We start from the raw sequence: 13,568 nt of genomic DNA on the forward strand, positions 1-13,568 counted from the left end.
GTTATACTGAACAACATTTCCTTTGTATCACATAACCAACAGTTATACTGAACAACATTTCCTTTGTATCACATAAACAACAGTTATACTGAACAACATTTCCTTTGTATCACATAATCAACAGTTATACTGAACAACATTTCCTTTGTATCACATAACCAACAGTTATACTGAACAACATTTCCTTTGTATCACATAACCAACAGTTATACTGAACAACATTTCCTTTGTATCACATAACCAACAGTTATACTGAACAACATTTCCTTTGTATCACATAACCAACAGTTATGCTGAACAACATTTCCTTTGTATCAGATAACCAACAGTTATGCTGAACAACATTTCCTTTGTATCAGATAACCAACAGTTATGCTGAACAACATTTCCTTTGTATCACATAAACAAGTTATACTGAACAACATTTCCTTTGTATCACATAAACAAGTTATACTGAACAACATTTCCTTTGTATCACATAAACAAGTTATACTGAACAACATTTCCTTTGTATCACATAAACAAGTTATACTGAACAACATTTCCTTTGTATCACATAAACAAGTTATACTGAACAACATTTCCTTTGTATCACATAACCAACAGTTATACTGAACAACATTTCCTTTGTATCACATAACCATCAGTTATACTGAACAACATTTCCTTTGTATCACATAACCATCAGTTATACTGAACAACATTTCCTTTGTATCACATAACCAACAGTTATACTGAACAACATTTCCTTTGTATCACATAAACAAGTTATACTGAACAACATTTCCTTTGTATCACATAACCAACAGTTATACTGAACAACATTTCCTTTGTATCACATAAGCAACAGTTATACTGAACAACATTTCCTTTGTATCACATAAGCAACAGTTATACTGAACAACATTTCCTTTGTATCACATAACCAACAGTTATACTGAACAACATTTCCTTTGTATCACATAACCAACAGTTATACTGAACAACATTTCCTTTGTATCACATAACCAACAGTTATGCTGAACAACATTTCCTTTGTATCACATAACCAACAGTTATACTGAACAACATTTCCTTTGTATCACATAACCAACAGTTATACTGAACAACATTTCCTTTGTATCACATAACCAACAGTTATACTGAACAACATTTCCTTTGTATCACATAACCAACAGTTATACTGAACAACATTTCCTTTGTATCACATAAACAAGTTATACTGAACAACATTTCCTTTGTATCACATAACCAACAGTTATACTGAACAACATTTCCTTTGTATCACATAACCAACAGTTATACTGAACAACATTTCCTTTGTATCACATAACCAATAGTTATACTGAACAACATTTCCTTTGTATCACATAAACAAGTTATACTGAACAACATTTCCTTTGTATCACATAACCAATAGTTATACTGAACAACATTTCCTTTGTTTCACATAACCAACAGCTATACTGAACAACATTTCCTTTGTATCACATAATCAACAGTAATACTGAACAACATTTCCTTTGTATCACATAACCAACAGTTATACTGAACAACATTTCCTTTGTATCACATAAACAAGTTATACTGAACAACATTTCCTTTGTATCACATAACCAACAGCTATACTGAACAACATTTCCTTTGTTTCACATAACCAACAGTTATGCTGAACAACATTTCCTTTGTATCACATAAACAAGTTATACTGAACAACATTTCCTTTGTATCACATAAACAAGTTATACTGAACAACATTTCCTTTGTATCACATAACCAACAGTTATACTGAACAACATTTCCTTTGTATCACATAACCAACAGTTATACTGAACAACATTTCCTTTGTATCACATAACCAACAGTTATACTGAACAACATTTCCTTTGTATCACATAACCAACAGTTATACTGAACAACATTTCCTTTGTATCACATAACCAACAGTTATACTGAACAACATTTCCTTTGTATCACATAATCAACAGTAATACTGAACAACATTTCCTTTGTATCACATAACCAACAGTTATACTGAACAACATTTCCTTTGTATCACATAATCAACAGTAATACTGAACAACATTTCCTTTGTATCACATAACCAACAGCTATACTGAACAACATTTCCTTTGTTTCACATAACCAACAGCTATACTGAACAACATTTCCTTTGTATCACATAATCAACAGTAATACTGAACAACATTTCCTTTGTTTCACATAACCAACAGTTATACTGAACAACATTTCCTTTGTATCACATAACCAACAGCTATACTGAACAACATTTCCTTTGTATCACATAAACAAGTTATACTGAACAACATTTCCTTTGTATCACATAACCAACAGCTATACTGAACAACATTTCCTTTGTATCACATAACCAACAGTTATGCTGAACAACATTTCCTTTGTATCACATAACCAACAGTTATGCTGAACAACATTTCCTTTGTATCACATAACCAACAGTTATACTGAACAACATTTCCTTTGTATCACATAATCAACAGTAATACTGAACAACATTTCCTTTGTATCACATAACCAACAGTTATACTGAACAACATTTCCTTTGTATCACATAACCAACAGTTATACTGAACAACATTTCCTTTGTATCACATAACCAACAGTTATACTGAACAACATTTCCTTTGTATCACATAATCAACAGTTATACTGAACAACATTTCCTTTGTATCACATAATCAACAGTTATACTGAACAACATTTCCTTTGTATCACATAACCAACAGTTATGCTGAACAACATTTCCTTTGTATCACATAAACAAGTTATACTGAACAACATTTCCTTTGTATCACATAACCAACAGTTATACTGAACAACATTTCCTTTGTATCACATAACCAACAGTTATACTGAACAACATTTCCTTTGTATCACATAATCAACAGTAATACTGAACAACATTTCCTTTGTATCACATAACCAACAGTTATACTGAACAACATTTCCTTTGTATCACATAATCAACAGTAATACTGAACAACATTTCCTTTGTATCACATAACCAACAGTTATACTGAACAACATTTCCTTTGTATCACATAACCAACAGTTATGCTGAACAACATTTCCTTTGTATCACATAACCAACAGTTATACTGAACAACATTTCCTTTGTATCACATAACCAACAGTTATACTGAACAACATTTCCTTTGTATCACATAACGAATAGTTATACTGAACAAGATTTCCTTTGTATCATATAACCAACAGTTATACTGAACAACATTTCCTTTGTATCACATAATCAACAGTAATACTGAACAACATTTCCTTTGTTTCACATAACCAACAGTTATACTGAACAACATTTCCTTTGTTTCACATAAACAAGTTATACTGAACAACATTTCCTTTGTATCACATAACCAACAGTTATACTGAACAACATTTCCTTTGTATCACATAAACAACAAGTTATACTGAACAACATTTCCTTTGTTTCACATAACCAACAGCTATACTGAACAACATTTCCTTTGTATCACATAATCAACAGTAATACTGAACAACATTTCCTTTGTTTCACATAACCAAGTTATACTGAACAACATTTCCTTTGTATCACATAAACAAGTTATACTGAACAACATTTCCTTTGTTTCACATAACCAACAGTTATACTGAACAACATTTCCTTTGTATCACATAATCAACAGTAATACTGAACAACATTTCCTTTGTTTCACATAACCAAGTTATACTGAACAACATTTCCTTTGTATCACATAACCAACAGTTATACTGAACAACATTTCCTTTGTATCACATAACCATCAGTTATACTGAACAACATTTCCTTTGTATCACATAACCAACAGTTATACTGAACAACATTTCCTTTGTATCACATAAACAAGTTATACTGAACAACATTTCCTTTGTATCACATAAACAAGTTATACTGAACAACATTTCCTTTGTATCACATAACCAACAGTTATACTGAACAACATTTCCTTTGTATCACATAAGCAACAGTTATACTGAACAACATTTCCTTTGTATCACATAAGCAACAGTTATACTGAAAAACATTTCCTTTGTATCACATAACCAACAGTTATACTGAACAACATTTCCTTTGTATCACATAACCAACAGTTATACTGAACAACATTTCCTTTGTATCACATAACCAACAGTTATGCTGAACAACATTTCCTTTGTATCACATAACCAACAGTTATACTGAACAACATTTCCTTTGTATCACATAACCAACAGTTATACTGAACAACATTTCCTTTGTATCACATAACCAACAGTTATACTGAACAACATTTCCTTTGTATCACATAACCAACAGTTATGCTGAACAACATTTCCTTTGTATCACATAAACAAGTTATACTGAACAACATTTCCTTTGTATCACATAACCAACAGTTACACTGAACAACATTTCCTTTGTATCACATAACCAACAGTTATACTGAACAACATTTCCTTTGTATCACATAACCAATAGTTATACTGAACAACATTTCCTTTGTATCACATAAACAAGTTATACTGAACAACATTTCCTTTGTATCACATAACCAATAGTTATACTGAACAACATTTCCTTTGTTTCACATAACCAACAGCTATACTGAACAACATTTCCTTTGTATCACATAATCAACAGTAATACTGAACAACATTTCCTTTGTATCACATAACCAACAGTTATACTGAACAACATTTCCTTTGTATCACATAAACAAGTTATACTGAACAACATTTCCTTTGTATCACATAACCAACAGCTATACTGAACAACATTTCCTTTGTTTCACATAACCAACAGTTATGCTGAACAACATTTCCTTTGTATCACATAAACAAGTTATACTGAACAACATTTCCTTTGTATCACATAAACAAGTTATACTGAACAACATTTCCTTTGTATCACATAAACAAGTTATACTGAACAACATTTCCTTTGTATCACATAAACAAGTTATACTGAACAACATTTCCTTTGTATCACATAACCAACAGTTATACTGAACAACATTTCCTTTGTATCACATAACCAACAGTTATACTGAACAACATTTCCTTTGTATCACATAACCAACAGTTATACTGAACAACATTTCCTTTGTATCACATAAACAAGTTATACTGAACAACATTTCCTTTGTATCACATAAACAAGTTATACTGAACAACATTTCCTTTGTATCACATAACCAATAGTTATACTGAACAACATTTCCTTTGTATCACATATCTAATAATAAATAACAGTTATACTGAACGTTTCTTACCTCAGCTAGTTGTCTTTGATAGATTTTCACCTCCTCTCTAGCTGCCTTCTCTCGATGTTGTAGTTCAACAAAGTTGTGTCGCAAGTCCTGTTAATACACAAAAATGATTTTTCCTAAAGAGAAACACACCCTTAGCATGAACAAGGTCGTACTGTTGACAAATTTTATGATAATATGAACTCAAATGATTTATTTGAACTCTTATTTACTATACTTACATGGATTTTACCATTGGCTAGGGACAACTGGGAGGCAAACTCGGCCTTGACGGAACTTAATTCCTTAAGCTCTTGCTGAAAAACAGAAATGCTGCTGTTTGAAATACCAATCAAGAAAATTTAAGACATCAAAATTGTAAAGACATTGGAAAACTAGAAATATGTCTATTAGAAATTAAGTTCTCACTAACAACTTTCTAAAACCTTAATTTCCAGTACAATATGCATCTATAAGGCCCCTGCTCGGAGATATTTTGCATGTACAAAAATGTAACAAATAATTGATTGTATTTTCTGTTTCTCTTATGTAAGGCTGGGTAATTTTATAACTATCTATTATAACCACAGCAAATTTTGGTCTATGGTCACGGGTTAGTAAGCAATAGTTCAACGTACACCTAGGAGCTAGAATGATGTGAAATAAATCAAATATAATCTGCTAAATTACACTGTAAATATCTTTGGTCGGTTCTAAAAGTTATCCATTTCGTCACTGTTTTTATTGACTATATGTACCTGATTTGCATTGTATTATTCAGGAAATTTCCAAAGTCGATCAGATGCTTAGAATATCGTAACCGATGCAAAAGTTTGTATCATACACTGCTTAAAGTTTACACAAAACAAATATGTTTAACACTGTCTAATATCACTGTTGTTAATTTATATTAGAACATCTATGACAGGTATCTGTTTTTTTAAAGTTTGGTACAGTGTAACTTCCCAAAACCGAACCTTCTCAAAACCGATCACCTCTAGAAACTGAACATGGATGTCATGTACGAAATGAATTCCTCTTTATTAATGGTATATAAAACTTCCCAAAACCGATCCCTCCCAATTCCGAATACCAGACCGATTTTGAGATCGGAATAGTCAAATGTAACTAAAATACACTTCTGAAAACCGGCCTTACCTGAGCGACACCGATAGATTGCATTGAGGTCTGATCAACCGACCGTGAAATACACACGTACCTGTACCATAGTTGTCGCATGCCATGTCCTGGGGCATGTATACAGATATGAAGGCTATAGGTACACGGTAATTATACCCGAGATAGTGGTGAAATTATTTAATCATGTCTATTGTTTAGATATTTAACGAAGTTCTACCATGTGCACGCAGTTTGTTTGCTGTATGAAAACAAGCAGAGCTAGTAATAAAGAGATAGTTTCGTATTCAAATCACACGGGTTTTTTTATATTTACATATGTCGTAAATTATCTGTATAAAGAAGCCGAAGCCATGTGTTGTTTTAGAAAATGAGTATGTCATATAATGACCGGCATCGACTGATCATCGTGTAATTAGACCATATAATTTGATATTTGACGTAACCGGAAGTGATCGGCCGCATGTAGGTTAGTGCAGATGAGAACATCCCCAAGAACATTCACGCAACTAACTAACTAAACTACGTTTATAAGCGGTAACAAAATCAAGATTGTTGTAATCCATTCCTTTTAAACGTATGATTCTCTCTTTTGTGATAACATTCACATTAACAATCAATATCGGTCGGTTTTAACGAACACTAGGCATACATGCGGTACACTAGTGTAAAAAACGACTTCCGATCGATTTAATCCGGATCGTAATGATCGGTATTCGGTTCACTTCTCCAAACCGAACCCTCTCTAAACCGGCCGAAATTATGTGCACCGACCATGATCAGTTTCGGGAGGTTCCACTGTATCACTAAATCACGGTGAAATCTATCAAACCAGAAACATATATGAGACGGTATAAGATAGTAACTTTCGGTATTGCTTGCACAGTTGGACTCTGCCCATAGCAAATGTACACAGACTCCATACCCGACAAGGAAAACAATAGTGCAAGAGTATGCTCACACTAAAAAATATTGCAAGTGTTAAACCTATATTTAGTTTCTTTGCTATTTCAAATATTTTTCCCAAAATAATAAATATTTGAACACAGTTGTCTCCATCCTTAAGCCTTTCTATGAACATAACTACCTACCTGTAGTTGATTGACTACCTACCTGTAGTTGATTGCCTACCTACCTGTAGTTGATTGACTACCTACCTGTAGTTGATTGCCTACCTACCTGTAGTTGATTGCCTACCTACCTGTAGTTGATTGCCTACCTACCTGTAGTTGATTGCCTACCTACCTGTAGTTGATCGACTACCTACCTGTAGTTGATTGCCTACCTACCTGTAGTTGATTGCCTACCTACCTGTAGTTGATTGCCTACCTACCTGTAGTTGATTGCCTACCTACCTGTAGTTGATTGCCTACCTACCTGAAGTTGATTGCCTACCTACCTGTAGTTGATTGACTACCTACCTGTAGTTGATTGACTACCTACCTGTAGTTGATTGCCTACCTACCTGTAGTTAATTGACTACCTACATGTAGTTGATTGCCTACCTACCTGTGGTTGATTGCCTACCTACCTGTAGTTGATTGACTACCTACCTGTGGTTGATTGCCTACCTACCTGTAGTTGATTGGCTTGGTCCTGAGCCAGAAGATGTGCTGCCTCTACAGATGATAATTTATCCTCCAGTTTGTTTTTCTCTTCTGACAGAGTTGATGAGCGTGTTTGTGCAGAATTAAGTTCGTTCTCCATCTGTAACACACAGATAAGCATTTTACTAGACAGTCATACATAATACTGGAAATGATCACGATACATGTACTATTAAAACAAGAGATCCCAGAGGGATCTTAGCGCCCACTAAAGAATGATCTATGCCTGACAATGGAAAGATAATCTTTTCTCTGCTTTTCAAACTTTTTCAAACATACTACATATGAAATTTGACAGATCGCTTCATTACTTTCTGAGAAATAGCAGTAACAAACTTCAAAAAGAAATAGCAGTAACAAACTTCAAATGGTGGCCATCTTGTTGACTGATCAATCTTAAAACGCAATATGCACAACTAGGGCCCTAGGGTAACCTACATATGAAATTTGGGATAGATCCCTTCAGTACTTTCTGAACAAGAGGCCCAAAGGGCCTTAACGGTCATCTGACTACCTTGGCAATAGTAAAATTAATTATATATGGTGTCACTTTTCAGGACCATGTCAGGATCATTTTCAATTTCTTTCAACAAATTTTGTTTCAAACAAGAGGCCCAAGGGACTAAACATATAGGAAATTAATTAGATATAGTGTCATGGTAGCCATCTTCGATTTGTGATCAACCAGATATGTAACAATATTTTGTCGGGACCATGTCAGGATCATTTAATGCAAGTTTCAGCCAAATCGCACCAGTAGAACTTGATAAGAAGTTCAAAATGTGTTTTCAAGATGGCAGCTGTGGCAGCCATCTTGGATTTCAGATCGACCCGAAAAATAACAACATTTCATCAGGACCAAGTGATGATCATTTCATGCAAGTTTCAACCAAATCGCACCGGTAAAACTTGATAAGAAGTTCGAAATATGTTTTCAAGATGGCGGCTGTGGCGGCCATATTGGATTTCGGATCGACCCGAAAAATAACAACACTTTGTTAGGACCATGTCAGGATCATTTCATGCAAGCTTCAGCCAAACCGCACCGGTAGAACTTGAGAAGAAGTTCAAAATGTGTTTTCAAGATGGCGGCTGTGGCGGCCATCTTGGGTTTCGGATCAACCTAAACAAGAGGCCCATGGGCCTTAACGGTCACCTGAGTTAGAATATATAATGAAACAAACAATGAAACAAATTAAAGACATATAAACACTATATGCTGGGCCTTGAAGTTGGTCAGTGATTTATAAATTTGACCTCTTTAGACTATGAAAAGTATTTGCTTCCATCAAACCTGTGAATTCAGAGGTATTTTTTGAAATTTTAATCAATTTGACCTTGTTTGGTCCTGCCCCTCTGGTCCCCCAGGGGGTCATCGAGGACGGATATGGATGTTAAAATGCTATATCTTAGGCTAATAATTCTAATCAAGTTTGACTAATATCCTATGAAAATTGGGCAAATAATGTTCACTAAAACTATAAACTAAAGTAAACTTGACCCCTCCCCTGGGGGTAACGTGAGACCCCAAGGTCATATAATTCACAGTTTCTATAAAACACCTGAAGACCTTTCCATCTATAATTATTTGATTCTACTTTATCCAGAATTTTAGAAGATTTTGGAAGTTTTAGCCTATTTGACCCTTTTTTAGCCCCGCCCCTCTGGGGGTTGGCCAGGACTGATGTGGATATGATATTAAAATGCTATCTCAGGCTAATAATTCTAACCAAGTTTGTCTCATTTCCTATGAAAATTGAGCAAAAAATGTTCATTAATGTGTTTTTCCTATATAAACTATAGAAAACTTGACCCCCTCCCCAGGGGGAAACGTGAGACCCCAGGGTCATTTAATTCACAATTTTTGTAAAGGACCTTAAGACCTTTCTATTTATGAAAAGTATTTGATTCTACCATTTCCAGAATTTCAGAAGAAGACTTTTGAAGTTTTAGCCTAGGTGACCCCTTTTGACCTCACCCCTAGGGCCCCTGGGGGTCAATCATAGAAAATTTGTTAACAGGATTAAATGGCCATCTCATACTGATAATTCTGACAACATTTGACTCATTTCCTATTACAAATGACCAAATAATGCGCAAAAATGTGTTTTCTCAATATAAAGTATAGTAAACTTAACCCCCTCCCCAGGGGGAAACTAGAGACCCCAGGGTCATATAATTCACAATTTTTGTAAAGGACCTTAAGACCTTTCTATCTATGAAGAGTATTTGATTCTACCACATCTGTGAGTAGAGAAGAAGATTTTTGAAATTTTACTCAATTTTACCCCTTTTGGCCCCTACTACAGCCCCCTGTGGGGTGGGGATCATATAATTCACTACGTCTCAGGTGACCTAAAAATAACAACACTTTGTCAGGACCATGTCAGGATCATTTCATGCAAGTTTCAGCCAAATCACACCGGTAGAACTTGAGAAGAAGTTCAAAATGTGTTTTCAAGATGGCGGCTGTGGCGGCCATCTTGGATTTCGGATCGACCCGAAAAATAACAACACGTTGTCAGGACCATGTCAGGATCATTTCATGCAAGTTTCAGCCAAATTGCACCGGTAGAACTTGAGAAGAAGTTCAAAATGTGAAAAGTTAACGCACGGTGGACGGCGGACGGCGCACGGCGGACGACGACGGACGAAACATGATGACTATAGGTCATCCTGACCCTTCGGGTCAGATGACCTAAAAATAGCAATAACAAACTTTAACTATCAAAATCCAAGATGGCTGCCTGGCGACCATCTTGTTGACCAATCGGTCCCAAAACACAATATGCAAAACTGGGGCCCTAGGGGAACCTACATGTGAAATTTGAGAAAGATCCTTTCTGTACTTTCTGAGAAATAGTGATAACAAACTTATCTATCAAAATCCAAGATGGCTACCTGGCGGCCATTTTGTTGACCAATTGGTCCCAAAACACAATATGCATAACTAGGTCCCTAGGGGAACCAACATATGAAATTTGAGATAGATCCCTTCTTTACTTTGTGAGAAATAGCGATAACAAACTTTGACTATCAAAATCCAAGATGGCTGCCTGGTGGCCATCTTGAGAACTGATTGGTCCCAAAAGGCAATATGCACAACTAGGGCCCTAGGGGAACCAACATATGAAATTTGAGATAGATCCCTTCAATACTTTCTGAGAAATAGCGATAACAAGAATTGTTAACGAACGGACAGACGGAAGAACAAACCACGGACAAAAAGCAATTTGAATAGCCTACCATCTGATGATGGTGGGCTAAAAGAAATGTGGCCAGACTTACCCTATCACAGACAGTTCTTGAGTCGCGGAGTTCCCGGTCCAGGTCCATACGCACAGATTTTAGCTCATTGATTTCCACATCTTTCAGACGTATCTGCTCATCTTGGGCTGCTCTCACTGCCTGAAAAAACATAAAGAAAACAATTCAAGCAACACTAACATTTTCCATTTACATTTTGATAATCACAAACCAAGGCATCACCAAGATGTAACTTAACTGATCAGGATGTTTTTTTCAGCAAAGAATACTTTGTACTGATCAGGGTAACATCAGAATATTTGATACTGGCAAAAATGGTGACTAGCTACAGATGTTTTGTACTGACCAGTGCGTCGCCTAGCTCCCGTTTGAGGTTGTCCATCTGAGCTCCCTGGTGATGTAACTGATGTCTCATGCCCTCAAGCTCCTTCACTAGTTGTTCATTCCTCTGCATCAGTGTGTTGGCCCCGTGTTTGTGTCGGTCTACCTCACGCTCCAGCTGTTTCGTCTTTAGTTTCCATCTAAAATAAAACCTTCTGGTTAAGTTTCTCTGTAACTGATGCTAAGACATATTACTGTAATGTACCTGATTTTCCTATTCACCCAATGATATTGTTGTCGAGTTGTTAGTGTACTGGAGTTTATTTAAGCATTGAACGTCTTTCAGTTGCCATTCATAGTGCTTCATGGAATTTGCCTCTATCCAGTTGGCATTCATATTGGTTATGAATGCCAACAAAAAGACGTTCAATGCTTATATCTACATTTAGTTTCAATTTTATGTTGACATACCAAGGGATTTTGCATCTATAATGAATTAATCATTATTGTCCAGGATGGAACAGCCATTTGAACAGCCTATTTCCATGATTGCTGGCACAACAATTGTGACCTCACAATGATAATGATGTAATAATAAGCGATTGAAAGTCAGTCTATATGACTGCCAACTGCACTTGGTAAGGTTACATAGTGGGATTGCAGTGAAAATATAAATATTTGAAGGTGTCTCGTATATGATATAATTACTATAAAGTCTGAGGCTGATATAAGTCTTTGATTGAAATGATCATTGTTACAAACAAAACATAGGACAAATTGTAAGAGTTGAAAATGGTTCCAGCACATAATGTCACAACTTAAAATCATGGCTATAAGTGGAAACCTACTGTCTGACCGTTTCCTGTGCCCTGCCCTTGAACTCGTCTCTCTTCCTCTCTGCCTCAGACAGAGAACCTTGTGTACCACGCAGCTCTGCTGAGGTTTTCTCTAGCTCCTTGCTACATTCCTTTAGCCGACCCATCGTATCCTCGTACTGTGCCATCAGCTGGCCTTTATGGCGGTCAGCCTCCTCAAACTTATCGGATGTCTCCTTCAGTTGAGTGATAAGTTTGGCTGTTTGCTTCTCTCTGTTCTCTAGGTCTCTTGTTAAAGTCTGCAATAGGGTCAAAATGTAATGTTACGTTATACTGCATAAATAATTTGTGACCAAGTGCAGAAGGCGTTGATTTATCTATTGACATGTAGCTTCATGTGATGTTTCAACAAAATCCATATATGATTGTATATGTAATTTTTACTCGACTTTGTTCAGAATTATCCAATGATCCTAAAAGTACAAAGGGCAACAACTCTGCACCTTACTGAATCATCCTAGCTTGACATGTCATAATATCTTGCCTCCATATGAGGTCAGGACATGTTTGGAAGTTATTGACATGGGTAACACTGCATACCCCCTCCTCTCATGTAATAGTACGACCAAAAAACCTATACTTCATAAGGTAAGACTTCCTACCTCTATATGGTCGGACAGCTGGGCCCGTTGTCGTTCACTCCGGTCTATCCCTCTGCGTAATTCATCCATCTCACCATGATTACCCATAGCTCTGGCTAGCTGACCTCTTAGATCTACTACTTCCTTCTCCAAGGATTTCCGCACGCGATCTCTCTCCTCCTCCACTGTAGTAGTAAATAATACAAACATTTGTTAGTTTTAACATCACATGCTTTAAATATTAGCTCTACATATTCCAACAAGTTTGCCTATATAACACAAGTTTTCCTGGATAATGTTGAATGAGTTGTTGTATAGTGTGTGGCTTGGCTGATTTATCAGGTTTAACATCCTATATTAAAAGCCAGAATCCTTTAGGATGGACTCCCAAGTATGCAATGCGTTGTGGTGTGTGATTGTCAGCATGTTGTGGAACTGGTAATAAAACAATTTAATCAATTTAACAGTTTATTAAAATGTTAAACACAAAGATTGACA

The 13,568-nt window shown here is 35.7% G+C and overlaps 1 protein-coding gene across 2 annotated transcripts in view; it reads right to left on the reverse strand.

The window, feature by feature from the left end:
- Positions 1-13,568, reverse strand: part of LOC138319411 (centrosomal protein of 128 kDa-like) — an 80,280-nt gene that overhangs the window by 47,600 nt on the left and 19,112 nt on the right. For both annotated transcript variants that reach the window (XM_069262525.1, XM_069262526.1), the window contains exons 9-15: positions 13,092-13,255; positions 12,463-12,728; positions 11,640-11,814; positions 11,315-11,434; positions 7,995-8,126; positions 5,525-5,599; positions 5,307-5,393 (exon numbers count right to left, since the gene is read on the reverse strand). In XM_069262525.1, coding sequence (XP_069118626.1) covers positions 5,307-5,393; positions 5,525-5,599; positions 7,995-8,126; positions 11,315-11,434; positions 11,640-11,814; positions 12,463-12,728; positions 13,092-13,255 — 1,019 coding nt within the window. The remainder of the gene's footprint in view (positions 1-5,306; positions 5,394-5,524; positions 5,600-7,994; positions 8,127-11,314; positions 11,435-11,639; positions 11,815-12,462; positions 12,729-13,091; positions 13,256-13,568) is intronic.

Source organism: Argopecten irradians, chromosome 3, assembly GCF_041381155.1.
Source record: "Argopecten irradians isolate NY chromosome 3, Ai_NY, whole genome shotgun sequence".
Classification (NCBI taxonomy): domain Eukaryota; kingdom Metazoa; phylum Mollusca; class Bivalvia; order Pectinida; family Pectinidae; genus Argopecten; species Argopecten irradians.